The sequence below is a fragment of the Ochotona curzoniae genome, unplaced genomic scaffold (genome assembly GCF_017591425.1).
Source record: "Ochotona curzoniae isolate NIBS_2020 unplaced genomic scaffold, NIBS_Ocur_1.0 scaffold_2476, whole genome shotgun sequence".
Classification (NCBI taxonomy): domain Eukaryota; kingdom Metazoa; phylum Chordata; class Mammalia; order Lagomorpha; family Ochotonidae; genus Ochotona; species Ochotona curzoniae.
Genome location: NW_024467095.1, coordinates 19,074,508 through 19,101,399, shown reverse-complemented (window position 1 = coordinate 19,101,399; position 26,892 = coordinate 19,074,508). Strand labels below are relative to the sequence as shown.

At 43.5% G+C, this 26,892-nt stretch overlaps 1 protein-coding gene and 1 pseudogene across 4 annotated transcripts in view; both read left to right on the top strand.

The window, feature by feature from the left end:
- Positions 1–26,892, top strand: part of ACTR3B (actin related protein 3B) — a 54,127-nt gene that overhangs the window by 2,062 nt on the left and 25,173 nt on the right. For 2 of the 4 annotated variants that reach the window (XM_041002120.1, XM_041002119.1), the window contains exons 2-3: positions 13,490–13,545; positions 25,579–25,703. In XM_041002120.1, coding sequence (XP_040858054.1) covers positions 13,490–13,545; positions 25,579–25,703 — 181 coding nt within the window. The remainder of the gene's footprint in view (positions 1–13,489; positions 13,546–25,578; positions 25,704–26,892) is intronic. The other 2 variants (XM_041002121.1, XM_041002122.1) reach the window with 2 other exon arrangements.
- LOC121171030 lies at positions 13,257–13,393 on the top strand (annotated as a pseudogene).

The following is a 26,892-nucleotide window of genomic DNA, read 5'->3' as shown; positions in this document are numbered from 1 at the left end:
AAGAATGGACCTGGAAAACCAACCCAAGCTGTTGACTAGCAGTTGCTATAGTGGGTCCTGATTTAAACTGTTGTATAGCTCCTGTCAGCAGAGTGGAAAACAAATACCTGTTTCTCAGTTGAAAAGGGTTTTCGGGACTGAATTCTAAATGAAAAGTTGATACTGAACTATGGCTCATAGGCACTAATATTTGATAGGTAGTGCTCTACGCAGCGTTTGCTAGAATGTTTTGTCCTCAAGGATGTTTTAAATAGTGATAACAGTGTACTGAACAACAGTGCATTCAGCCGTTCAGCCGTCTTTCCATCCTGTAGCCTTAAGCCTCTGATAGACCAATTGAAAGAAAGCAACAAATGTTCCAGGGAGGCCAGTAAGATACAGAAAAGTGGACCTGATAGTTCCAAAAATAAAGTGTCATCCATTTGCAGGACTGACTAGACTGCATAATTTCCAGTTTTCTACAAGCCCAGCCTCACATTTGTTAACATTCATGAAAATTTTTGCATCTTAAAATATATACTGGATTACTTTCAAATGCATTGGAAACTGGAAGAGAACAAAAAATGCCAATGCGGTCTTCTACTTTCACCTACTTTTGACATCTGCTTCATCATTTTCTGTATGTGTGTACCTATTTCTACTACTTTTTTTTTTTTTTACAAGCTGTATTTATTTGAGAAGGAGAGAGGGAGAGGACCCCCACCTGCCAGGTCACTGCCATAATGCGCACCCTCATCTCGGGTGGGCCAGACCAGGACCAGGTCCAGGAGCCAGGCAATGAATTTGTATTTCCCATGTGGGCGGCAGCTCCTACTGACTTGCTTGGTCATCACTGTTGTGCAGGGGCGGCGTTGGCAGGGAATGTGTTGCAGGAGCCAAAGCCAGGAATTGGAGCAGGTGTTGTACTGCGGACTGTGGACTAAGTGCCCACTCCTCTTATTATGTTAGAACTGTTTGAGAGTAAGTTGTAGACATCATACTTAAAAAAAAAAAAAAAACAAGTAAGGAATTTGAAAGGCACAGAGATGGGGAGATACCAGGAAATCGTGAATTTGTTGTTTCATTCCCCAGATGCCTGCAACAGTGCAGACATCCAAGTGCGTGGCAGGAACCCACAGGAGTAGGCCAGCGTTTGCTGCGTCACTGCACGTGCATTTGCAAGAAGCTCAATTGGAAGTGGAGGATGAACTTAATCTCTCTCTGTTTTTGAATCTCTCATGTGGATTTGGACGCCCAAGGAATTGGGCCTCTTTCAGTTGTTTTCCTAGGCAGGCCATTAGCAGGGAGCTAGATCAGAAGTGGAGCAGCTGGGACAAGAACCGGCACCTATATGGGATGCCAGGCAGGTACAGGGTCCCAAGGCTTTGGGCCATCCTCTACTGCTTTCCCGGCCACAGGCAGGGAGCTGGATGGGAAGTGGAGCAGCCAAGACAAGAACTGGCACCTATTTGTAATCCTGGTGCATGCAAGGTGAGGATTTAGCCATGGAGCCATCATGCCAGGCCCAGCAAATAGATTGTTTTACCTCTTCTATTTCTATGCACTCAACTGCTTTCTCAAAAAATTTTTTTTCTGGGCTGGTGTGGTGGCTCAGCAGAATAATCCTCTACCAGTGTAGTGGTGGTCTCCTGGCATCCATATAGGCACCAGCTCTGGTCTCTTTTGCTCCACTTGTGGTCCAGCTCCCTGTTGTATGGCGTGGAAAAGCAGCAGAAGATGGCTCAAGTCCTCTCCACATGGGAGACTGGAAAAAGCTCCTGGCTTCAGGTAGACTCAGCTTTTGTTGTTGCTGCTATTTGGGGTGTGAACCATCGACTGAAGATCTTTTCTCTCTGCACTTACTTCATCTGCCTTAAAAACTTTGTTTTCATTTATTGAAAGGCAGAAGACACGTGTGTGTGCACGTTTGCATGCACACACACATGCACACATACATACGTACAGGCGGGCAGTTACCTTTCTACCACTGATTCACTCCGGGGCTGGGCCAGACCTCTGCTGTGAGTTTGCAGCAGCAGCCAAGTCCCCCTCACGGGTGGCCGGGGCCCGTTTGAGCCGTCATCTGCTGCATCCCAGGATGCATTGGCTGGAATCTGCATCAGAAGCAGAGCAGCAGGAACTCAAAATGCCACTTCAGTACGAGGTGCTGTTGGCTCAGCTGGCAGGTTGAATATTCGCAGATTCCTTTATAATAAAAGTAGCATGTGTGGTGTCGCTGCCTCCCCCGGATCTTCAAATTCTCTTTAGGCTGTTTCCACTGGAATCATTCTGGGGATTTGTACGTCTCTGAAACACATCCATTTCATTTAGCTTTTTCAACTGTATATAAGTAATGGTTTCTTGATTTACACAAAAAAATTGTTTTTGTGATTATTTTTCCCCTTGCCCATCAGATATGATTATTACCCTTGCTTCTTTATTTATTTTTTTTATTAGCTAGTTCCTGTTTGTTCTGTGGATCTTTCCTCAAAGACATAGTTTGGATTTTATTTATTTTTCTGTTTTGTTTTAAAGATTTATTTAATTTTTATGGCAAAGTCAGATATACAGAGAGGAGGAGAGACTGAGAGGAAGATCTTGCATCTGATCATTCACTCCCCAAGTGACCGCAATAGCTGGTCCTGCGCCAGTCCAAAACCAGGAGCAAGGAACTTCCTCCAGGTCTCTCACGCAGGTACAGGGTCCCAAGGCTTTGGGCCGTTCTCAACTGCTTTCCCAGGCCACAAGCAGGGAGCTAGATGGGAAGCTGGGCAACCTGAATTAGAACCAGTGCCCATATGGGAACCCGCTGTGTTCAAGGACTTCAGGCACCAGGCCACAAAGCCAGGCCCTTTTTTTTTGTTTGTTTTTTTAAATTTAAAACTAACTTATTTGAATGACAGAATTAGAGAGAAAGGGAGAAATAGAAACAAAAGGAGATTTTTTATTTACTTGTTCACTCTCCTAATGGGCTTAACAGTCCAGCTTAATCTGGCTGAAATAAAAGCCTGGAACTCTGCCTCACAAGTGGGTAGCAGAAACTCAAGGACTTGAGGCATCAGGTGCCGCACTTCCAGACAGTTCAGCAGGAAGCTGAATTGGACATAGAATAATGAGGACTTGAACCAGGCCCTGGGACATGGGATGCAAGCATCTTAAGAGTTGGCGTAGGGCCCGGCGCGGTGGCGCAAGTGGTTAAGGTCCTCGCCTAGCACGCCCGGGATCCCATATGGGCGCCGGTTCTAATCCTGGCAGCCCCGCTTCCCATCCAGTTCCCTGCCTGTGGCCCGGGAAAGCAGTCGAGGACGGTCCAAAGCTTTGGGACCCTGCACCCGCGTGGGAGACCCGGAAGAGGCTCCTGGCTCCTGATCGGCATAGTATCGGCCTGTTGCGCTCACTTGGGGAAGTGAATCATTGGACGGAAGACCTTCCTCTCTCTCTCCTCTCTGTATATCCGCCTTTCCAATCAAAAAATAATAAAAATAAATCTTTAAAAAAAAAAAAGAGTTGGCGTAATCCACTGTGTCACATTGGCTACCCTTAGTGTGGTTCTTATTCTTCCCGTATCCTCAGTGCTTTCTGTTTCATGATTGTTATTGTTTTATTGGCTACCTACATATGAATAATTTGTATCTTTACCTGAGTTGTTGCTTTAGCTTCTTCAGAGTTCCTAGCCTGAATTCTCTTTTGTTAGCTATGGAGATGTGTGATTCCGGTTTGCTTCTTACCGTATTTACCTGTATGTTGTCATTATCCTTTCTAAATTGTTTGTTGTAGTTCTCTCACACCCAGTGTATTGTTGTTGTTGGGTATTGAATCCCTGTTCCCCATCCCTGGGTACTGGGGCAATTGGGAGGCTGGGTGTGGCTTCTCCTCTTATCTCTCCCCTTCCCCCATATACAGGAAGAAATAGAAAATTTGAAAATAATGATCACATCTACTTTTCCATAACCTTCAGTCCTTCCCACCCTGATCAACTGTGTGAGCATCATCAAAAATAAAAATATATATATTAAAAAAATAAGCCTCTGTGAGAACTGCTTTCCAATGCTATGTTCCCTGTGACCTAAGCTGTACTTACTTGCTTCACCTCAGCCTCTCAGTTCTAACCCTGCAGTTGCATAATCATCTGCTAATTCTGAGCCTTTTTTTGTTCCGAGTGTATGTTGCCTGTGTTGGCTTCTTCTTTATGTGTTTCAGGTCATTTGCTATGATTTTCAGCTATCCCGGGCCAGAATTTTGGCTTCTGCTTCCTTTTCTGTGAAGCCAGGTGTCCAGAACTCCTAACAGGGTCTCCCAAGTGGGAAGTAGGAACCCGGACATTTGAGCCATCTTTGCTGCTTCCCAAGAAGCTTGTTCATAAGAAGTTGGGTCGGAAGTGGAGTAGTTGGGTTGCACACCAGTGTGCTTTGACGTCAGCAGTGACTGCTGCATCACATGCCTGCCCTAATATAACTTTCAAGAAATAGTTTTGCTTGTTTTTAGTGGGGTTTTTGGAGTAAAATCAGATCTTAAGTTTAGTCTGCTCTTTAAATAGTTAAATGTTGTCTCAGGCACCATTTTTAAAAAAGATTTATTTATTTGAAAGGGAGAATTATAGAGAGTGAGGGAGATGCAGAGGGAGAAATCTTCCATCTGCTGGTTCACTCCCCAAATGGCTACAGTGGTCCAGGCTAGGCTTGGCTGAAGCTGGGAGTTAGAACTCCATCTAGATCTTCCGAGTGTGTGGCTTGGGCCCAGGCACTTCGGCCGCCTCTACTGATTTTGCAGTTGCTTTAGCAGGGAGCCAGATTGCAAGTAGTGCTGCCAGGACTTGAGCCAGGACACGTATTGAATGCAGGCATCATTGGTGGAGGTTTAATTTGCCACATATCAACATTATCTCCATAAACAATATTTTTAAAAAAAGATTTTGAAAGTCAGAATTATAGAGGGGGAAATACAAAGAGAACTTCTCTTCACTGGTGTCTTCCACCAATGGCTGCAGCAGTCAGGGCTAGGCTAGGCCAAAGCCAGTAAGGCAGGAGTTTCATCCAGGTCTCCTACATGGGTGCAGAACCCAGGTACCTGGGATACCTTCTCAGCATTCCCAGGACATTAGCAAGGAGCTGGATCAGAAGTGAGCAACCAAGGCTTGAACCAGCACCCTATGGTTTGCTGGCAGTGCAGGAACTGGCTTAACCTGTTAGCCCACTGCACTACATTCCCCCCCCCCCCCCGCTGCCTCCCCCCTACTTTTCCTAGGTCATTATTAGGGAGTTGGGTTGAAAGTAGAGCAGCTAGAACATAAACTGGCCTCCATATGGGATGCCAGCTTCTAGGAGGTAGCTGTGCTCACTTTGCCACAATTCTGCTGTCCCCCACTCCCAACACGATTGAAATCTGAAAGTCAGAATTCACTTTGTGATGTTCAGGGTCCATAAATGGTTTATAGCTCATGATCTTACATGTACCAGTAACGTAGATCATCCCCCCCTTCATGAAAAAAACATCTGGAAGAACAAATAGACAAGTATATTAGATAATGTAAAATTTAAGGGAAGATAATACATTTTAAATTCAGGCTTCTGTACTGAACTTTTGTCTGATAAGCAGAAACAGGCTTGTCTATACAGCAACTCAAGGAAGGCTTAAAAATTAATCATGTGTTACCTTACAGTGCACTGTGAGGATTGTGTATTATTTGAAAACTGTCATTGGGAGGTAGCACTGTGTTATAGCGCAGTAAGCTGCTGTCTGAATGGCTGGCATCCCATGTGGGCATCAGTTTGCATTCTGGTTTTGCTACTTTTGATTTAGCTTCCTGTCAGTAGGCTGGGAAAGCACCTGAAGGTGCCCCAAGTTCCTGTGTCCCTGTACCCTGTATGAGACTAAGATAAAACTCTTGGCCTCAGCATTGCTCAGCCCTGTCATGGCAGCCATCTGGGGGCTAAACCAGCAAATGACAGATCTCTCGTTTTTTGCCTGTCCTTTTCTGTGTGTCTTTTCAAATAAATAAATAAATAAATATTTATTTATTTAAATCATCAAGTTCTAGGAACACAGCACCTGATGTTACATCCATTTGAGGAGCGAACCAGCAACTGTTAGATTCTCAAACCTGTGTGTGTGTGTGTGTGTGTGTATGTATCCCACACACATACTTACTTTCTCTCTGTAACTGCCTTTCAAATAAGTCAGTAAATAGATAAATCTTAAAACAAGACCTGGGAGCAATTTTACTTTTTTTAAAACCATATTTAAGCTGTGAAGATTTTAGGAGGCAGTAGAGCTGTTCTTGTTGAAGCTATGGTCTCGGTCGAAAAAAGCTTGCAGCGTACAGTTTGAGAACGCCGTTTAAGGACGTAGAATACTGTTTGAAGATGTAACACTTCCACTTCTGAACATAAGTTAATTGAGCTTACGTTGTTACCTTCTGCTCAAGACACATGGTTGTAGGAGGAATTTTAATTTTATATAAATATGTTGAGTTGACAGTAGATCAATTCGCCTGGTATTGCAGATCTGAAAACTCTGCTAGTTATTGCTGATGAAATCGTGACATTTAACAGGAGTGAAAGAGTCTTTGCATAAGGCTACAAAATAGGGCAAATAAGGATATATTGTGTTTACAGAAAGAAACCGGAAATTAACACAATGGAAACTGTAGAGGGCAGAAGTGGGTGGATGAGAGTAGCAGTGGTAGTGAGGTTCTTAATAGATCCATATATATATACACACGTTAAAGATTTACATATACACGTTAAAGATTTATATATATTAAAGATTTATTTATTTGAAAGGCAGAGCTAGAGAGACACAGAGAGAGATACACAGGGGAAGAATATCTTTCACTTACTGGTTCACTCCCCAAATGGCTGCAGTGGGCGAGGGCTGAGCCAGATCAGAGCCCAGAGTCAAGAGCTTCAGCTGTGTTTCGCATGTGGCAGCAGGGTCCTAAGCAGTTGGGACAGCTGCTGCTGCTGCTGTGCCAGGAACATTTGCAGGAAGTTGGATCAGAAGTGGAGTGACTGGGTGTCGCGCCCACGTTTCTTATCGTCCGGCGATAAGAGGCAGACGCGAGTGAAGTCTTCTGCGGTAATCTTTATTGCGCGCACCAAGATGAGGAGGAAAGGCTCAGATCCCGGCAGGCTGTCTGCTCTTATGTGCTGACTGGCCCCGCCTCCGCCGATGATAGGTCGGCGTCATGATTACGCAGGGTCCTGGGCGACTGGATTCATCAGTCCCAGTGTTCATGCGCCGGCCACGCCTCAGCTCACTGGGCATGTGCTAGGCGCCTGCGCAGTACCACGAAAGCTACGTCACCAGGAACCAAGGTGTGGCTTTTCCGGCCAGCGCCATTTTGGGTACGGCATGTAGCCAGTACATGCAGATGCGGCTGGCAACAACTGGGACTTGAACTGACACCTTGTTGGTCAGTTGAGGTGGTGACGTTACCTGCTGCACGACTCGCCTTGAGGATCCATCACTATGTATTGTTTTGAATATTGTACCATAAGAATATACTTGTTTGAAAGGCAAAGCGTAATTCTGACTGTTGCTTTCTGCAACTGTGGATCCTGCTTAATAGCTTTCCCTTCTCTTTCCTGATTTTTATATGAATAAAGGTCTCAAGTCGAGGATGTACTGAAGGTAGTATTAAGTTTGAGAATGTGGCTGTTGATCTTTAATTTTTATAAATTTTTGAAAGAGATGCATTCTGGATTACTTTTCAAAGGTAGTATTTGTAAACGTTGATGATCTTTTTTTTTTTCTTTAAAGATTTATTTATTTTTATTGGAAAGGCAGATATACAGAGAGGAGGAGAGACAGAGAGGAAGATCTTCTGCCCAAGTGGCCACAACAGCCAGTGCTCTGCTAATCCAAAGCCAAGGTCCAGGAGCTCTTCCTGGTCTCCCATGCGGGTGCAGAATCCCAAAGCTTTGGGCCATCCTCGACTGCTTTCCCAGGCCACAAGCAGGGAGCTGGATGGGAAGTGGAGCGCCGGGATTAGAACCAGTGCCCATATGGGATCCCGGGGCGTTCAAGGCGAGGACTTTAACCACTATATTGTCGCGCCGGGCCCAAAAGTTGATGATCTTGAATTTTTGCATATATGTATACACACACACACACACACACACACACATGCACATAATACAAGCTCCCCTGTTGGGCTGCAGCTCCCACTGATGACAGTGAGTGTGGTTGTGGGCAGACCAGGCAGGGAATGGCTACAACACCTTAGGCATGCATGTGCCTGGGTCTGTTGATTCACTCTGCAACTGGCCGCAATGACTGGAACTGTGTCGATCCGAACTAGGAGCCTGGAGCCTCTTCCTGGTCTCCCACGCAGGTGCAGGGTCCAAGGTTTTGGGCTGTCCTTGACTGCTTTCCCAGGCCACAAGCAGGGAGCTGGGTGAGAACCGGTGCCCATATGGCATCCGTTTAGAAGCCTGGCACATGCAAGGCAGGCACTTTAGCCACTAGCTTGCCACATCAGGCCCTGCTTTTAAATTTTTAAATTTAATTTGCTTAGATATTCTAGATGTTAGGGTTGTGATAATTGCTTGAATGTCCATATGTATATGTACAAGGGCCTATGTATTGATTTTTTAAAATGGTTAATGGGTGGAGACTGGGTCTGATTATGGTGTTTAGGCAGTGAGCCAGTGAGAGGTGACTCCTGGGAGAGGATTGGTACGCAATTAAATTGGCCTACCTGTTCTTTGCTTCCTGTCTTCTTCCCTGTACTCAGACCTGTTGGCATGTTCCATCATACATTGCCTTCAGTAGACTCCGGGCTGGTGGGATTGCCCCATCTTAGGCTGTGAGCCTTAGAAATTGTGAGCCAAAATAAGCTTCCCTTCTTCTTAAGTAGCTTCCTTTAAGTATTTTAATGAGAAGCCGAGTTACATACCAGATATTGTTATCATTTCTAAGTGACTAAAGTTCTGTCTCCTCCTTCCCAGTGTATTTTTTTTAGTTTATTTTCTTCCGGGATTTGTGACATCTAGTCCTTTCAAGAAAGTATTGAATGAGAATAATGACCATGAATCTCCCTAGTTTGGGTCTGTCTTTTCTTTTCTTTTTTTTTTTAAGATTTATTTATTTTTATTGGAAAGGCAGATACACAGAGAGGAGAGACAGAGAGGAAGATTTTCCATCCGATGATTCACTCCCCAAGCAGCTGCAACGGCTGGAGCTGAGCCAATCCGAAGCAGGGAGCCAAGAGCTCTTCCAGGTCTCCTACGTGGGTGCATGGTCCCAAAGCTTTGGGCCGTCTTCGACTGCTTTCCCAGGTCTCAAGCAGGGAGCTGGATGGGAAGTGGAGCTGCCGGGATTAGAACTGGCGCCCATATGGGATCCTGGCACATTCAAGGCAAGGACTTTTAGCCTCTAGGCCACAGTGCCAGGCCCTGTTTTGTCTTTAAAAGGGATTTTTTAATGCTTCATTGTCTTGTGGTTTGAGAAATTACTCCCCAAACCCTTGCCCTTCCAGAGGAGTAAATATATCTATTTAAAATTTTTCTCTACAAAGTTGATCTTAAACTCCCTGTTGTGCTCTCCCATTGTTTATTTTTAATTAAAAATATTTACTTAGTTGGAATGCAGAGTTAAACAGAGAGGGAAACGGAGAGGCAGAGAGAGAGCTTCCATCTGCTGGTTCACTCCCCAAATTGCTGCACCAGCTGGAGCTGCATCAGCCAGGCGGGAGGCCTGGAACTCCATCCAGGTCTCCCACATGGGTGTTCGGGGCCCAGGTGCTTGAATCACTTTGTACTGCTGGGAACTGAATCTGAAGTGGAGTAGGCAGGATTTGGATTGGAACTCACAGGGGATATAGGCCCTGTACCACAGTACCACCGTCTTGATTATATAAATAGTCTAAATTGAAAAGTATTTCCTATATTCTTTTCCATACAGCAACTTGAAGACACAGAGTTTAAATAATAAGAGAAAATGTGTACATTGAAATCTTTAACTTCTGCCTATTGTTAAACTTCAGCATTATTTGGTAACTTTGGTAGGTGGTGGAAAGTTTTGTTAGAATGCGAATATGTTCATTGTACATAGGCAAGTGTTCCATTGGTGGGAGAAAACCAGCCAATAGCTGGTGGGCATCCTGGGCCTGGTTAATGGCCAAATATATGTTAATTGTACCAGTATGCCACATAGTTGCTTATTCTTGTTTTCTAAGTGGCTGAGTGGACCACTGCAGGTAAACAAGGAGGCTGAAACGGGGTGGTTTGGACGAAGGAAACCGAAGGAGCTTTCTGGGTCAGACCAATGCACCCACTCATGTGGGAGACCTGAGCTGCGCTAGTTAGCATCAACCACTGTCCACCAGAGCACTGTCCACCAGAGCCTGGCAGGGCTGGATCATAATACCTGCCAGTGAGTCTTAGGGAAGGGGATAGACCAGGTTAGGCTGGACATGACACTAATTGGCACGTGAAAGAACTGGTCTGGGACAGAATCTGGGGGATTTGTGGACTCCCCCTGTGGGACTGCAGTACCTCCTGGTTTGTTTGAGAGCTGGGAGTGGTGATAGACTGAACTAAATGTGACCGTGGAAACCACCAACATTCATGGGAACTGGAGTTGGGAGCAGGCCAGGCTGGTCCAGGCTGCAGCACCTGTGGGTACACCCAAGAATTGGGTGTGGGGTGGGATGGGCTGCAACATCCACCAGTACACACAAGGGCCGACACTGAGGAGTGGACCTTGTTGGCTAGGGGACTGTATGTGCTGGCACGTGTGATATCTGGGTCTAGGAGTGGGCCTGGTGAGGGAACTTGGGGAACTCCTCTACTGGGCTGTAGATCCTGTTGGTGAGCACGAGAGTCAGGGTTGGATGTTACCCAGGCCAGGGGTCTGTTCCACCTGTCAGCAGATTTGTGCACCTGCTTTGAGAGCAGCCTGAGCAGAGCCAGGCCACACCATAACATACTGGCATGGGCAGGAGCCAGGATGGGTTGTGGGCCATGCTGGACTAGGTATAACTACCAATTTGCATGAAAATCAGGGATGGGGACAGGCTGGGCAAGGCTAGGCTATAGCACCCACCAGTGAGAGTTGGAACCTAGGGTGGGTCAGGCCAGGTTGCAGCATCCAATGGCAAGGGCCAAGATGGAGGGTAGGTCATGCCAGGCTGGGTCAGAGCAACCATCAGTACATGCAATATCTGTGACTGGGAGTGGGTGTGGTAGAGGAGCTAAGGGGACACTCCTGCTGGACTGTGGTTCCTGCTGGTGAGTGCAAGGGCCAGGAGTTTCGGCACCAGTTGTCGTGCCCACGTTTCTTATCGTCCGGCGATAAGAGGCAGACGCGAGTGAAGTCTTCTGCGGTAATCTTTATTGCGCGCACCAAGATGAGGAGGAAAGGCTCCGACCCCGGCAGGCTGTCTGCTCTTATGTGCTGACTGGCCCCGCCTCCGCTGATGATAGGTCGGCGTCATGATTACGCAGGGTCCTGGGCGACTGGATTCATCAGTCCCAGTGTTCATGCGCCGGCCACGCCTCAGCTCACTGCGCAGTACCGCGAAAGCTACGTAACTCTCCACCAGGAACCAAGGTGTGGCTTTTCCGGCCGGCGCCATTTTGGGTACGGCATGTGGCCAGTACATACAGATGCGGCTGGCAACAAATGATATCTGTTTACTGGTTCATTCCCTAAGTGCCTGCAGTGGCTAGGCTGAAACCAATAACCCAGAAACTCTGTCAGGGTTTCCCTGTGTGGCTGTCATGGACTCAGGTGCTTGGGCCTGCAGCTGCTGTCATCCCCAAATGCGATGGCAGGAAGGTGGATGAGAAACAAAGGAAGGGCTCACGAGTATTTCAGCATGGGTTGTGAGCATCCCTAATGGAGGCATAATTGCTGCCCACTCCTGGTTTATATACTTTATTGTCTTGAATATTCTGAATAGTGGTCAATTTGAGTATGATCTGGGAGGAGATCAAGTGAGCAAGCCAGAGCGAATGCTGTTGTCCACTGGTCCACCCTCAGCAAGTGCCTACAGAGCTGGGAACTAAATCTAGCTTTCCCTCATGGGTGATGGGTCCCAACTGCTTGATTCATCATGGCTGCCACCCTGTAGCCACATTAACAGGCAGCTGTGAAGTCAAGAGTCAGGGATTGAACCCAAACTGCAGTGTGGGTTGGGCACATCCTAATAGCACCGTTACCACTAAGTTAACTCTTAACATCCTTGGCTCTGAGTCAGTTTTTAATGTCCTTTCTTGGTCTGTGGCTTTGGAGGGGAAACTTGTGAGTTCATTTAGCTGTTTCTGTTTCCCAGCTGTGTAGCCTGTGGAGCTTGGGAGAGCTTCAGAAGCATGCTGTCTCACAGGACCCAGGGAAGATGTTCAGGGGTGAACAGAAAGGTGTGATCTAACGAGAGCTAATTTGAACTTGGTTTTTCAAAACCTTACCCATTGATTGTATATTGAAATGGTAAAGTTAGCATATGGTAAGATAGATTGAAGTCATAAAATTAATTTATCGGAGTTTGGAACTAGTACTGCAGTGAAAAATTTAGCATTAAGCATCTTGAAATAATTTGTAAAATTAAAAATTACTTTCAACACTGGTAGGAAATATTTTTATTCATCATGCATTCCTACCCAATGATGGCTTACTATTAGTTAGAGTTGTCCTTAGTAAGAAAGGAAGAGCTGAGGAGTTTTTTCAGTTTACTTACTGCTTTTCAACTCCTCATTTCCAGCAGATGGTAGGAGGTTTTTTTTTTTTTTTTTTTCACTCTCCCCCTTTTATATTTAGGAGATTAGCAAGTGCTTTTGGAACAGATAGTAGTATTTTGGCATTTGTTTTAGTTAAGACTTTTGGAATCTCTCACCCAGAGCGTCTTGACAGAAAATGGGCTCCTTCTGCAATGAGATGATAAAGAGCTGCTCCTGTCAGATGATTCTGGGGAGATGGCAGGAGCTGTTTCTAGACATATGCCATGACATTTAAGGAAATTATGTAATCATTTTCTGCCCTCCCTCTCCCAAAGTTCAGGAAGTTTGGGAAGTAAAAGTTCCTTCTGGAGAGTCAGCTCTGGGCTTGCACCTCTGGGCTTGCGTTTGCTCTCTCTTTGGCCTTGGGTAGCCCACTCACCTTCTCGGTGGCTCAGGTGTTTTCTTCTGCAACTTGTGGATCATACCTGTTCCCACAGAATTTTTGTGAAGATTAAAAGAATGTGAAAGCTCTTTTTAAGGTTACTAGTAATACACAAATGTAAAATTTTGTGCTAGGATATGTCCACTTATTTTTTTCCATTAGGAACAAATATAACCGCTTCTCGGCCTTTTGGCTAAGATCAAGTGTAGGAACAAATATATTTTAAGTTTTTATAACTTTGTTCTTTGAAATTAGTGGTTGGTTATCAGAGATCACAATTTTTTTTCAGTAATTTCTAGGAATGTTCTCAGGTTTGCTATTTTAGAACTTGGGAAACTTAGACATTAATGGAATATAGACAAGACTGTTGTCATCTAAATATGTGTTGATGACTTTGTGCTTTTAGGTATACCAAGCTTGGCTACGCAGGCAACACTGAGCCCCAGTTCATTATTCCTTCATGTAAGTAAAGCTTCACCCTTGCGTTTCTAAAGGGTTGTGTTTCTCACGATTGTTCTAAGCATTCTGTTTCTCAAGTGTATTAATTAATGCTTACCATCTTCCTTTAGAAGTTTGTTCTGCCTATTGGGAGATAGTATTTATTTTTACTCTGAGGGTAGATTTTATATATACCCACTCTACCACCCTCCCCTAACTTCTAACTCTAATTCCTTTCTTAAATAGCCGTTTATAGCTGACATTGAACTTTCAGCTTAGTTGGTTAATGAGGACTTTACTTTTGGTCCTACATATCTGAACAGATCTGTTTCCTTAAGACTAACTTATAATTTTAAAGTACAGTGCTATTGGATAAGCATTTTCATGGACTGAAATTGTGTTGTACTAGTTACTCTATGGGAAGAATTGTGTGTGTGTATAAATGACAGGGTTCAGAACTGTTTTTATTTTGTTCAGAAGTTTTCTGCTTTTGTTTAATTTCTAATCAGTAGGCTTTAAAATGGTGTGCTTGCGTTTTGGTGGAAACTAATCCTACTGTCCTCTGTTTCCCAGAGGCGTTTCCCCAAGGTGGATCAGCTTTTTTATATAGTGGAACTCTTCTCAGAAACTAAATGCTAGCTAATTATTTGGTATCAGTTTGACTAAGAGTAAGGTGTGTAAGAGTGAAGTGAGTGACTGCTGTGCCATGGTGAATTAAGATGCTACCTATGATGCTGCACTGGGTCAAGACCCGGAAGCTCCACTTCCCATCAGTCTCCCTGCTTGTGGCCTGGGAAAGCAGTGAAGGACGGCTCAAGTCCTTGGGAACTCTGGAAGAAGCTCCTGGCTTCAAATCGGCTCAGCTCCAGTTGTTGGGCAAATTGGGCAGTGAGCCAATGTATGGAATATCCTTTTTTCTCTGTCCTTTTGTTGTAAATCTGCCTTTCAAATAAAAATAAAATAAATATTTAAGAAGAAAGCCCAAAGGGAAGAAATTTGGTTAATATCTATTTAAAGGATGGCAGATGTCTTATCTAATAAGTGCTAGAAACTGTATTCCAGCTTCCTTGTCTTATCTCATTCTACTTTCTTGCTTCCTGGGTAACTGACCCTCAATTCCATTTTCTAAATCTAAACACTTTGATGCTCTGAATGAGTTGTTCTAATGACAGATGTGAGTGGTCTGCTGTGTATTCATTTGATATTCATAAATTAGAATATTTGTCTGCAGGGCTCTCAGAGCAGAACACATAGGATTGGCTGCATCACAGAAATTTATTTTATCTCCTTTTGTTTTTTTCAGGGCTATATATTTGTTTGAAAGGCAGAGTCACACACACACACACACACACACACACACAGGGCTGTAAAGAGAAAAGAGAGACACACGGAGAGGCCAGGGTCAAGAGCTAGGAACACATCAGAAGCACCAAGTGGCCGCGACTAGATCCCAGGGACTCATGAGAGATGGCAGTGCCCCGTGAGGTAGCTGAGCCCACCTACTGCACCACAGTCAGTGCCCCGGCGTTTCTGGAGGCTTGAAGTCAGAATTCAAGGTGCCGGGAGAGTTTCTGGGTGAGTTTGCAGTGGGCCACGGCCTGGTCCTGCTCGCATGGCTTCTCCGTAAGGGCGCGGTGGGATGAGGGAGAGGACTGTTCATTTCTTCCTCCTCTTTCAGGGCCACCACTATCAAACTAGGACCCCCCCCCCCCATGATCCCGTGTAACCTTAACTACCTCCCTAAACATCCTATCTCCAAATGCAGTCACTTTAGGGGTTAGAATTTCAACATAGGAATTTTGTGGGAATGTGATCTAGGCCATAACATTTGGCATTCTGTAGGATGAATCAAGTCTTTTGTAAATCTATTAATGTGAGCACCCTAGAACTTGATCGTTTCATGTTGAGTTGATAAATTAGACCTTCTGCCTTTCAGACCTGAAGATCAGAATCTAACCTTCTGAAGTGTAACAATTAGAAATGACTGACCTTGCACCTTTTGCTTTAACATGCTGGCATTTATAACTGTCAGTGGCATTTAGTTCGGTGCCTGTTGAACCTGTCATCACCGATAGAGAGGGGTGTTAAATATAGTTATTAGCAGGATTTCGTTCACTGTCAGAAGGAAGGAAAACTCACAGTGGCACTGTCAGAACCTTAGCAATCATGGAAGCTGAAAAGATGATGAAAACGTCAGAGCGGTGGGAGTAAAGAGTTACACTGCTCACTGAATTTGGTGCACAGTTTGTGAGGCTCCCGGAAGTAAGGCTTACCTGGAGGTAATGCTAGAAGGTGTTTGGGCAGAAGTGAAGGCATTGGGATAGAGTGTCTTGGTTTCCTTTGGGTAACCTACTACTTTTCTTGGCACTGGAAATAAGAGTGTTTTTCTGGTTTTGGAAAACCCAGCACAAGACAAAGTTACGGACATAGAAGCTGAAGTTGCAGATCCAAAGCCAGGGACCAGGAGCTTCTTTCTGGTCTCCCATGTGAGTGCAGGGTCCCCAGGCTTTTGGGTCATCCTCCAGTGGCTTCCCAAGCCAGTAACAAAGAGCTGGATCAAAAGAAGAGCTTTCAGGGCTTGAACTGGTATCCATATGGGATGCTGATGCCAAAGGCAGAGTGTTAGTTTGCCATGTCACAGTGCTGGACCCAAGGTTATATACTTACGTTTTCAGAATAAAAAAAAAAAATGAGACGCAGAGAGGGAGAGACAAGAGAGATATCAGGTAGCTGGAATTTGCATTTGGTGATTTACTTTTTAGATGCTAGCAATGACTAGGATGAAGCCAGGTCGCTCCGAGGCCAGGACCTAGGAATACTATCTAGGTATCCTGCATGGGTGACCGGTACCCATTTCCTTGAGCCATCATTCCCATCTCCCAGGGTCTGCATTGTTGGAAATCTGTAGTTAGGAGTCAAAGCATTCCCTCATCTTAGCTGCTCGTTAAATACTGCTCCTTTCTATAAGACAATGTAACTTCTGCTTTTGCAGAATGGGAATGTTCAACAATTTCTAAGGGCCTCTTAGAGGGACCTGGCTCTTGGAACTAGAGAAGCACCAGGACCTATCCCAAGTTTTGCCTATGCCTGGGCTGTTGAGACTGAAGAATTTCTTTGATTGAAGAGTTTTTCCCACCTTTTTTGTTACTTATTTATTTAGATTAAACAAGTTAAATTGCTTAAAATAAATTAATTAATCAAATCAGATATGTTAAATTAAATTGGTTGGAGACTCTTGGGAGTCAGAGGAATGTATGGTGTGCTGACCGCATCAGTAGAAAAGGATGTATCAGAAAGGATCAGGACATTTGAGATAGGGGGCTCCGCTTCTGATCCAGCTGCCTACTAATGCTCCTGGGAAGGGAGCACATGGTCAGGTCTCTTGGTCCGTGCCATCCACATGGGACACTTGGGGAGTGTTCCTGGCTTTGGCCTTCAGTGAATCAGTGAGTTGGAGAGATCTGTCTCTCCCGCTCTTGTTCTGTCACTTTGCCTTTAAAATAACTAGATGAATAAAATTTAGGAAAAGTAATGTCTATTTTGGTACACATTATCTTAGAACTCATTCATAGTTCTTACGTAATCTACATTCCCCATAAACTTTTTGATGGCTCTCCCACCCATATTATACAGATTAATTCTGACTCAGCATCACTCCCTCAAGATCCGTCTCAGTTGTTGCATATATCAATATCATGTTCTGTTGCTTAGTGGTATTTATGCTATTGAGGGACATTTTGGTTGTTTCTGGCTTTTAGCCTTATAAATCTGCTATGAACAAGTTTGTGTAGGTTTCTGTGTAGACCTGTTTTTATGTTTCTGGGATAAGCATTGAGTAGTGCAGCTGTGGTTGTATGGCAAGCTATGTTAGTTCTTCAGAGAATTTTCCATTGTGGCTGGACAGTTTTGTATTCCCACAAATCTAGTTTTGCTGCATCCTTTCCAGCATTTAAGATTGTTATGTATATTTTTAATTCTAGCTGTTTAAGCAGTTATGTAGTCATTTTTTATCATGGTCTGTATTTTCGTTTCCCAGTGGCTAGTGATGCCAAACATTTTTTTATATGCTTATTTCCCATCTATATATCCTTTCTCATGAAATATCTTCTTATATCTTTTGTCATTTTATAATTTGATTGTTTATGTATTTACTGTCGAGTTCCAAAAATACTGTAAATGAGGATGAGGGCTGATCCTGTGGTGTCTTGTATTGCCAGCATCCCATACAGGTGCTGATTTGAGTCCTGGCTGCTCCACTTAGAATCCAGCGCCCTGCTAATGTGCCTCAGAATACAGTGGAGGATGGCCCAGTGCTCAGACTCCTGCGTTCACACAGGAGACTTGGCAGAAGCTCCTGCTTCCTGGCTTCAGAACAGTGCAGCTCCAGCCATTGTAGCCATTTGGGAAATTAATTGGCCAACAGATGATTTCTTTGTCTCTTTCTTTCTTTGTAACTCTGCCTTTCAAATAAATAAATCTTTTAAAAGGTTGCTTTAAAAATATACTAGATATGAACTTCTTTGTCTGATAGGTATTTTGTAATAACTCCTCTAAGTCTGTGGCTTGTTATTTTCTCTTCATTGGGTCTTTCTCCACCATGTATAAGATTTGTGTAAGATTTGATAAATCAGTTTTTCAAAAATATTTGAGAGTGAGAGAGAGTGAGTCAGTGAGATCTGTGAGCTGCTGGTTTACTCCCATATGGCCTCAGCAGTCAGGGCTGGGCCAGGCTGACCCCAGGAGCCAGCATCTTTATCCTGGGCCCCCATGTGATTGGCAGGAACCCAGGCACCTGGACCATCTTCCAGCGCTCTCCCAGGTGCATTAGCAGCGAGCTGGTTCAGAAGTAGAGAACAGCCAAGATGTGGGATGTTGGCTTCACAGGTAGTAGCTTAACCTACTGCGTCACAACACTGACCTACTATTCTTTTTCAGAAAAGTTTATTTTCATATGCTTGAGAGGCAAAGAAGGAGAGGGAAAAGAGAGATTAATATCTTCAGATCTTCCATCTACTGGTTCACTCCTCGAATACTTGCAATGGTCAGGAGGGCTGGACTGCGTTGAAATTAGGATCCAAGAACTCCATCTGGGTTTGCCAAGTGGGTGACAATGGCCGCCTCGCCTTCTCAAGGGCATTAGCAGGAAACTAGATGGGAAGCAGAATAGGTGGGGTTTGAACCTGTGCTCCCATGTGGGATGCCAGCACAATAAGATGAAGCTTGACCTGCTTCACTCAGTGCCTGCCTAGAATAGATTATTGATTTGAAACTTTTCTTCTTTTCCAAGGTAAGCATTTTGTGTCAAAATTCTAGCTCTTGCCACTGCTTCAGCTGTGTTTTACACATTTTGGTATTTTTTCATTTTTTCCTGTTTTTGTAATGTATAGGTTCTCTGAGATTTCCTCTTTGACTGATGAATCATTTAGAACTGTGATGTTTAGTTTCCAAGGGCTTGGGAATTTTATATTTCTGTTGCTGATTTCTGAGTAACACTGTAATTCCGAGAATATAATCTGAGGTTTGTTTATGATCCTGGATAAAGTTTATTATTGGTGTAAGTTCCAGGGCACTTGAAAATAATGCATATTGTGCTTTTTTTTTTTTTCTTTTTGGGGGTTAGGATGTTCTAAGTAAATAATCCATTATGTTGGTGGTATCATTGAGTTCTCGGGAAGCAGGGCTCTTTTCTGCTTACATGCTGTGTGACTCGTTCAGAGAGCAGCGTTGGAGGTGTGGGAGGCTGATCGTGGAATGCAGGGCTGTCCAGGGTCTGTTTCTCCTTCCAGTGTAGCTGAGTCTTCTTGATGGGTTGACATGAAATAGCATCACTGTCTTCCAGAAAATTTTCTTTCTTTGCTTTAGGGTCTACTTTAAGAGTATAAGAGCTGTTCATTTCTCCTTCCATCTTTTTATTCTCAACCTCTGCATATTTTGAATTTGAAGAAAGATTCTTATATACTATATATATATATAGTATATATATATATATATATATATATGAAAGTCAGATATACAGAGAGGAGGAGAGACAGAGAGAAGATCTTCTGTCCAGTGATTCACTCCACAAGTGGCTGCAACGGTCAGTGCTTAGCCAATGCGAAGCCAGAAGCCAGGAGCTTCTGGGTCTCTCACATGGGTGCAGGATTCCAATGCTCTGGGCCGTCCTTGACTGCCTTCCCAGGCCACAAGTAGGGAGCTGAATGGGAAGTGGGGCTTACAAATCGGATTAGAACTGGCGCCCATATGGGATCCTGGCATGTTCAAAGAGAGGCTTTTAGCCTCTAGGCTACCGTGCTGGGCCCCTACAGCAGATATTTTTATATCTGCCAGTGCATATATCTTTAAAAAAAAAGTTTATTTTTGTTGGAAAGGCAGATACACAGAGAGAAGGAGAGATAGTGGAAAATATCTCTGTTGGCTAACTCCCCAATTGGCTGCAACAGTTGGAGCTGAGCTGATGCAAAGCCAGGAGCCAGGAACTTCCTCTGGCTCTCCCACACAGGTACAGGCTCCCAAGGCTTTGGACTGTCCTCTACTGGTTTCCCAGGCCACAAGCAGGGAGCTGGATGGGAATTGTAGCAGCCAGGACATAAACTGGCGCCCATATGGGATCCCAGTGAATGCAAGGGGAGGATTTAGTCACTAGGCTACTGCACAAGGCCCTGTCCATATCTTTTAATTGGCTTATTCAGAACATTTGCGTTTATTCTATTTATTGATTATTGTTTTTTTCTGTTCATTATTGCTTCTCATTTGTCCTAGTTGCTAGGGTCTTTTGAGCAATTTTTAAAAATGTCCTGTTGCTTCTCCCTCCTTCTCTCCCCCTTTTTCTCTCTTTCTTTCTCTTTTTTCTATTTTGCCATGCCTTTCAAACAAATGACAGTAAATAAACATTCAATAATAAAATTGGTATGCTGGTAACAAACTTTGTTATGTATAATCTGAACATGTGCTGTTTTGTGCTTCATTCTAGAGGGATATTTTTGCTGAATATAAAATTTGAAGTTTGCGGTTTCTTTAACACTTGAAGTATTTTGTGTCACTTCTCTTTGGGTTACATGTGTTCAAGTGGGAACTTTGCTAGAAGCTTTCGGAAGTTTTTCTTGTCTTTAATTTTTTTCTTGTTGTCTTGGCAGTTTAATTCTAGATTCATGCATACTTCAGCATAATTTTTCCCAGAGGACAGAATCTGTTTCACCTGTACTGGTACACATTTTATGAGGGTTTTTGAGGTCTGTTGCAAGCCATGTTATGCATTGTATGTCTGGTCAGTTTTCAGAGATAAACTTTATTTATTTCTGTGGATTGCCTTAGCCAGTTATGGCCTGCCGGACTATAGCCCGATCCCAGCCCCAGTGCTGCAGAGTACTCTTCACTCTGGTCCGGGCTGTCTCCAGGCTCCGAGCCTAGCACTTCCACAACACTGCTGCTTCCTTAAGTCCTGGAGATTTGTGCTACCTTTTTTTGTTTTCTTTTTTAAGATTTATTTTTATTAGGAAAGGTACATTTTACAGAGAGAACGAGAGATAGAGAGAAGGACAGACAGAAAGATCTTCCATCTGCTGGTTCACTCCCAAAATAGCTGGCCACAATTGCCAAAACTGAGCTGATGTAAAGCCAGAAGCCAGGAGCCTGCTCTGGGTCTCCCATGTGGGTGCAGGGTCCCAAGGCTTTGGACAATCCTCGTCTGCTTTCCCAGGCTATAAGCAGGAAGCTGAATTGGAAGTGGAGCAGCTGGGACAAGAACTGGTGCCCATATGGGATGCTGGGTCTTGGAGGTAGAGGATTAGCTGGTTGAGCCATCATACTGGCCCAAAATTGAAAGTTTCAGAGTGATTTTGCTCCTGTGCCTTTTCCTTTTCTCCCTTATTTTAAGATGCCTTTCTTAGAAAAAGGTTTCAATTCACTTTTATGTTATTCTTCATTTGTAAATAGATGTGGGGTTTCAGGCAATCCACTTTTTTCAAAAGAGACTTACTTGTTTTGACTTGAAAGTGGGAGTTACAGGGAGGGAGAGAAGGAAGGAGGGGTGGAGACAGAGAGGGATAGATTTCATTTGCTGGATCATTCCCCAAATGGTTGAATGGCCAAAGCTGGGCCAGTCTGAGGCCAGGAGCTTCCTCCAGGTCTCCCACGTGGGTGCAAGGGCCCAAGAACACGAACCATTCTCCACTACTTTTCCAGGCCCTGTGGGTAGCTGGATCAGAAGTGGAGCAGCTGGCACATGATGTGGTACTAGTGTGGTTGCTGGCACAGCAGGCAGAGGGTTAGCTTGCTATGCCACCATGCCAGCCCAGGGAATCTACTTTTAGAGATAATTGCATTTACTTACTGATTTTCTGAAACTATTTTAAAGGCAGATTTGTAGCTTGTCCTTTCCTGAGAGCTTTCAATTTGGATATAATATGCTGAGGGTAAATGAATTTGAGATGTAACAGGATAGTGCTTTGGCTTACAAACAATGTTAGCTTTTAATTTTACTCTACCTTTCTTTTTCATAGTTGTAAAGCCAGTGTGTTTAGTGAAAGGAAGCATAAATCATCTATATTCTTTTTTCTATGTTGAAGATTTATTTACTTCAAAGGCAGAGATATAGAGAGACAGAAACAGAAAGACCTTCCATCTGCTGGTTCATTCCCCAGATGGTTCATTCGCTCACTTCAGATCCCCCACATGGGTGCAGGGGCCCCAAGGACGTGGGCCATCCTCTGCTGCTCTACCAGGTGCATAGGCAGGGAGTTGGATCCAAAGTGGAACATTGAGGACTTGAAGCAGCACTCATGGAATGCTGGTATCATAGATGGCCCCGCCACACCAGTCCCAAATCACCTGTAATTATGTCGCCAAGGCCTAACCTGTGTTAAGTCCTTGGGCTAGCATCATATGAATTCATATTAAGTATGTATACAGCTCTGCAAATTTGTTATTTTGAAGTGATTCTGTGCATTGTAGGGTACTTCAAAAAGTTTTTGGAAAAGTAGAATTAGAGATGCCTTTATGCAAAAGTATTCTAAAATCCATGCATAGTTTTCCTTTATTAATTGTTTTTTTAAAACACAGATTTGTTTATTTGAAAGACAGAATTAGAGGGACACACACACACACACACAATTGGCTGTCCACTGGTTCACTCCCCAAATGGCTGCAACCGCTGGAACTCGTTAATGCTGAAGCCTGGAATCAGGAGCCTCTTGTAGGTCTCAGCTGTGGGTGCAGGGACCCATCTGCTGCTTTTCCAGGCATATGGGTAGGGAGCTGGATCAGAAGTAGAGCAGCCAGGACTCCAGTTGATGTCCTTTTGGGATACTGCAAATCGTGGTTTCACCTGCAGGGTCACACTGCTGGCTTCTCCATGAACTTTTTGAAAACTTGCATTATTTTTTTAATTGCATTTAATTTTATAACAGCGTTTCATAAGCTCTGATGTTCCCCCTTCTCCTCTCTATGCCCTCCCCCCATGGTGGATTGCTCCACGTTATTGCAGTATTACAGTTCAAATTTAGTCTTGCTTTTTTCAATGCAAGCATGTGCCTTGCATAGTGTCCAGTATCTTATTGCCCAGCTGAATTCAACAGTTTCTTGAGGAGACCAAATCTGATCTGGAGACACAGCTGGCAGATTGTCAGTCCAACCAATTAAATGCCATAACATAACATCAACAACCGTTTCCAACATTATGGGGTTAATGAACAATGTAATACTACATTTCATAGGTACCCTTTTACAAACTGACAGCATTCAACTTAAATTAAGGCAAACATGTGGTATCTGACCTTTTGGGATTGACTCATTTCCCTAAGCATGATGGTTTCCAGTTGGGCCCATTTGTCCACAAAGAACTGCATTTCGTTTTTTTTTTAATAGCTGGGTAGTATTCCATGGAGTAAATAAACCATAGCTTTCTTATCTAGTCTTCTGTTGATGGGTATTTCAGTTGCTTCCAAGTTTTTGCAATTATTGATTGTGCTGCTATGAACATGGGAGTGCATGTAGGTGTGTTGTATAACAGGTGTTTTGAATATATTCCTAGGAGTGCTATTGCTGGATTGTATGGTATGCAGATTTTCAGTTGTTTGAGTATCTTCCATACTGATTTCCATAGAGGCTGCACCAACCTGCAGCCCCAACAGCAATGGAGAAAACTTGCATTATTAGTCTGGAAGGCTACTTCTTAGCTTTTTAAAAAAGATATTGTAGGATTTATTTATTAATCTCTGACTTAGATGATTTGGTATCATTTATTGGCTACTACTATGCATCATGTTCTCTGCTAAATGCCTGGTATACTTTCATTTTCATGTCCCTTTTGGGGAGGTGGCATTACACCTGTTACAGAGGTGAGAATACTGGGCCTCAGCATCGGCTTTCCTTTGGTCAGCTAGCTTGTACTAAATCTGAGGATTATGTAGCCAGGCATGGTAACAGGGAGGTGGATCACAAGTCCAGCAGGTCAGGGTTCTAACTGTCACTCATGGGGTGCTGGCATTGCAGGTGGTGCCTTAATGTGCTGTGCTGCACTACTTGCATCTAGAATATTAAGCATTTCTCTGATGCCTTATACTCAGTGAACTGCTTAAATGCAGATCTCCACTCTTCTAGATCAGGTGCCGGAGTTGTTTAAGCCTGCACTTTGGTAAATTGGAAATAAAGAACTTAAGCTTCCCTTAAACTTTTGTGAGGATTATTTGAAACAATGTGCAAAAGGAAACGCTAAGACTTCAGAGATACAAAGGATCGACCCTAATTCGAGGCCCACCCTAAACAGAGGCCCACCCTAATCCGAGGCCCACCCTAATCCGAGGCCCACCCTAATCATAGGCCCACCGTAATCAGAGGCCACGTGGGCATGCATCCCTCTCAGCCATATAGACAGTATTACAAATAAAAGAAAAATGCAAAGGATCTTCAGAAAGTCTGTGGAAAATGGCTACTATTGATTATGCACTGACTTCAAAGTTAGTTGCACCAAAATAAACTTATGTTTTATTTCTCTGAATTTTTGAAATACTCTCATATAAGCTATTCATTTTTTTTTTGACGTGCGTGCCTATGACTAGAGAAACAGTATAAGATTTACCATATCTGACCCTAAGAAGGCTGTAGTCTAATTAATAGATTATAAACATGTATAATTCATCCTGAAAAATGCCTTACTGGAAATATGGAAAGGCCTATGAAGCATCATAGACATGGTCCAGACTCCAGACTGTCAAGGCATGTCTCGGGGGAAGCATGTGCTGCCCTGAGGGTGGGTCATAGTTTATGGGAGCTCAGACTGTGATGAGGGTGGGAGTGGGAATCTGGATGGAGAATCCAGTCTTTGTGAGACTTACTTTGCTTCATCAGATGCTAAATGCTAGAGCCAAATTTTATGTGGTTGTTTATAATTAAGTATACTCTCATATTAAGGTAATGTTTCATAAAGCCATTTACATGTTAGATTGTTCTGTTGTACAGCTTACTGTACTTCACTGTTACACCAGTTAGTAGTCTAGCTTTCCTTTTAATGGGAAATCACAACTTTCTTGTTTTTACTATAACGAGATTAAATTTGTATTTTTAAGCTGTTTGATGTTGTTGTAATGACATAAGAGCATATAGGCATTCCTTTTTGCTTTAGTCTCCTCTTTAATAGCACCCCTTTCCATACTGTATATTAAAGTTAGAACTTATATAGTCCATGAATACTCATTATTTTCTTAAGAGATTTTTTTTTTAGGTGAAATTGAGAAGAGTAGTAATATAGGTTATGTCAACATTAAAAGCAGGTCCATAAATTGCTTTGTACCATAATAATTCTGGCATTTAATAACTTATTCCGGTGTTATTTTATGTGCTCAGCAGCCATGTCTTTTCTGTGAATACTATTTTGACTCCAGATAAAACCCTGACATTATAATCTACATATATATGTATATATATACATATATGTATATGTATATATATACATATATATACACGGGGATTATATTATCATGAGTTTTGGTCAATCAGATAAATGTGAATAGTGATGGAAATCTTTGTGCTTTGTTTTGTTTTTGTTTTTGTTTTTTTAAGGTATTGCCATCAGGGAGTCAGCAAAGGTAGTCGACCAAGCCCAGAGGAGAGTGTTGAGGGGAGTTGATGACCTTGATTTTTTCATAGGGGATGAAGCCATTGATAAACCTACGTATGCTACAAAGGTAAACTCCTGCCAGGAATTTCTTCTTGCTGCAGAACCAGAAAGCGAGCGGTAGAATGGAAAATGCAAAGTGCTGCATCATTTGGAGGGGAGCTGGTCTATTGTCCAGGTGCCTACAGCGGTTGCAGTGGGGCCAGAGCCAGTCAGGAACTGGAATGCAGTTTGGTCTCTGGAGGTGGCAGGAACTCAGTTACTTGAGTCATTGCTCACCCCGCCTCCCAGGGTTTACTTTCACAGGAAGCTGAAGTCAGGAGCTGGAGCTGGGAATGGAACCCAGGTCACTCTGAGGTGGAACTTGGGTGCTTTAATGCCTAGTCTCAATTTCCATTCTCTGGGATATATCTTTATTATTAAAATTGATATGACGGTGGTAGTTTTTCGGGGTATGAGACAAGTATACGGCATAGTGGTTAAAAGGCCCTTGTGCTGTATCAGAGTGAGTTTGTTGGGCTGTAGCTCCTGACTACAGGACGTACTGCACATCCAGTGAAGGATCTAGGAGGCAGAAGGAAATGGCACACGTCACTGGATCCCTTGCTTGCCACTTACGTGGGAGACTTAGATTTGAGTTCTTGTTCCTGGCTTTGTTCGGAACCTGTTTTGGCTGTTGGGGTTTTGTTGGCATAAACTATCAGATGGGAGCTCTGCCTGCCTGCCTCTGCCTCTGTCGCTCTTCCTCTTGAGTAGGATAAATATAATAGGGGTATTTCTGAATGAAGGATCCAGTGAGTTAACAAATCCTTGGAATACAGGATTGACTCAGCAAACACACTTTTTTTTTTTTGATGATGAAAGGCATATTTACTCCTAGCAAAATCTGTTTTCCTGATTAACCTGTTAGATGTGGAAATTGGCCAAGGAATTAATTAAAACAAAATATCACCTAAACAGATATTTCTTCTGAAAAATAATTAAAGCTCCACATCCTATTGTGGGGTATATGTGCTGTACTTTTCCGTTTGTCTCTCATTGATAAAGTGATTGCTTGTGCTTAGAAATGGGTAGAATAGAGTGCAAGCAGTTGAATAGATTAGTCATTGTTTTAAAGCACCTATTGTTTCTTTATCGGGGTCCACATGACTTGCCCTAGGAGACCTTCATTCTCTAGGAACACATAGTCTCTTCTGTACTGATGTTAAGCTGTTCTTACTGTCATGAAGTAAAGCCTGAACACATGTTGGTTTCTCTTC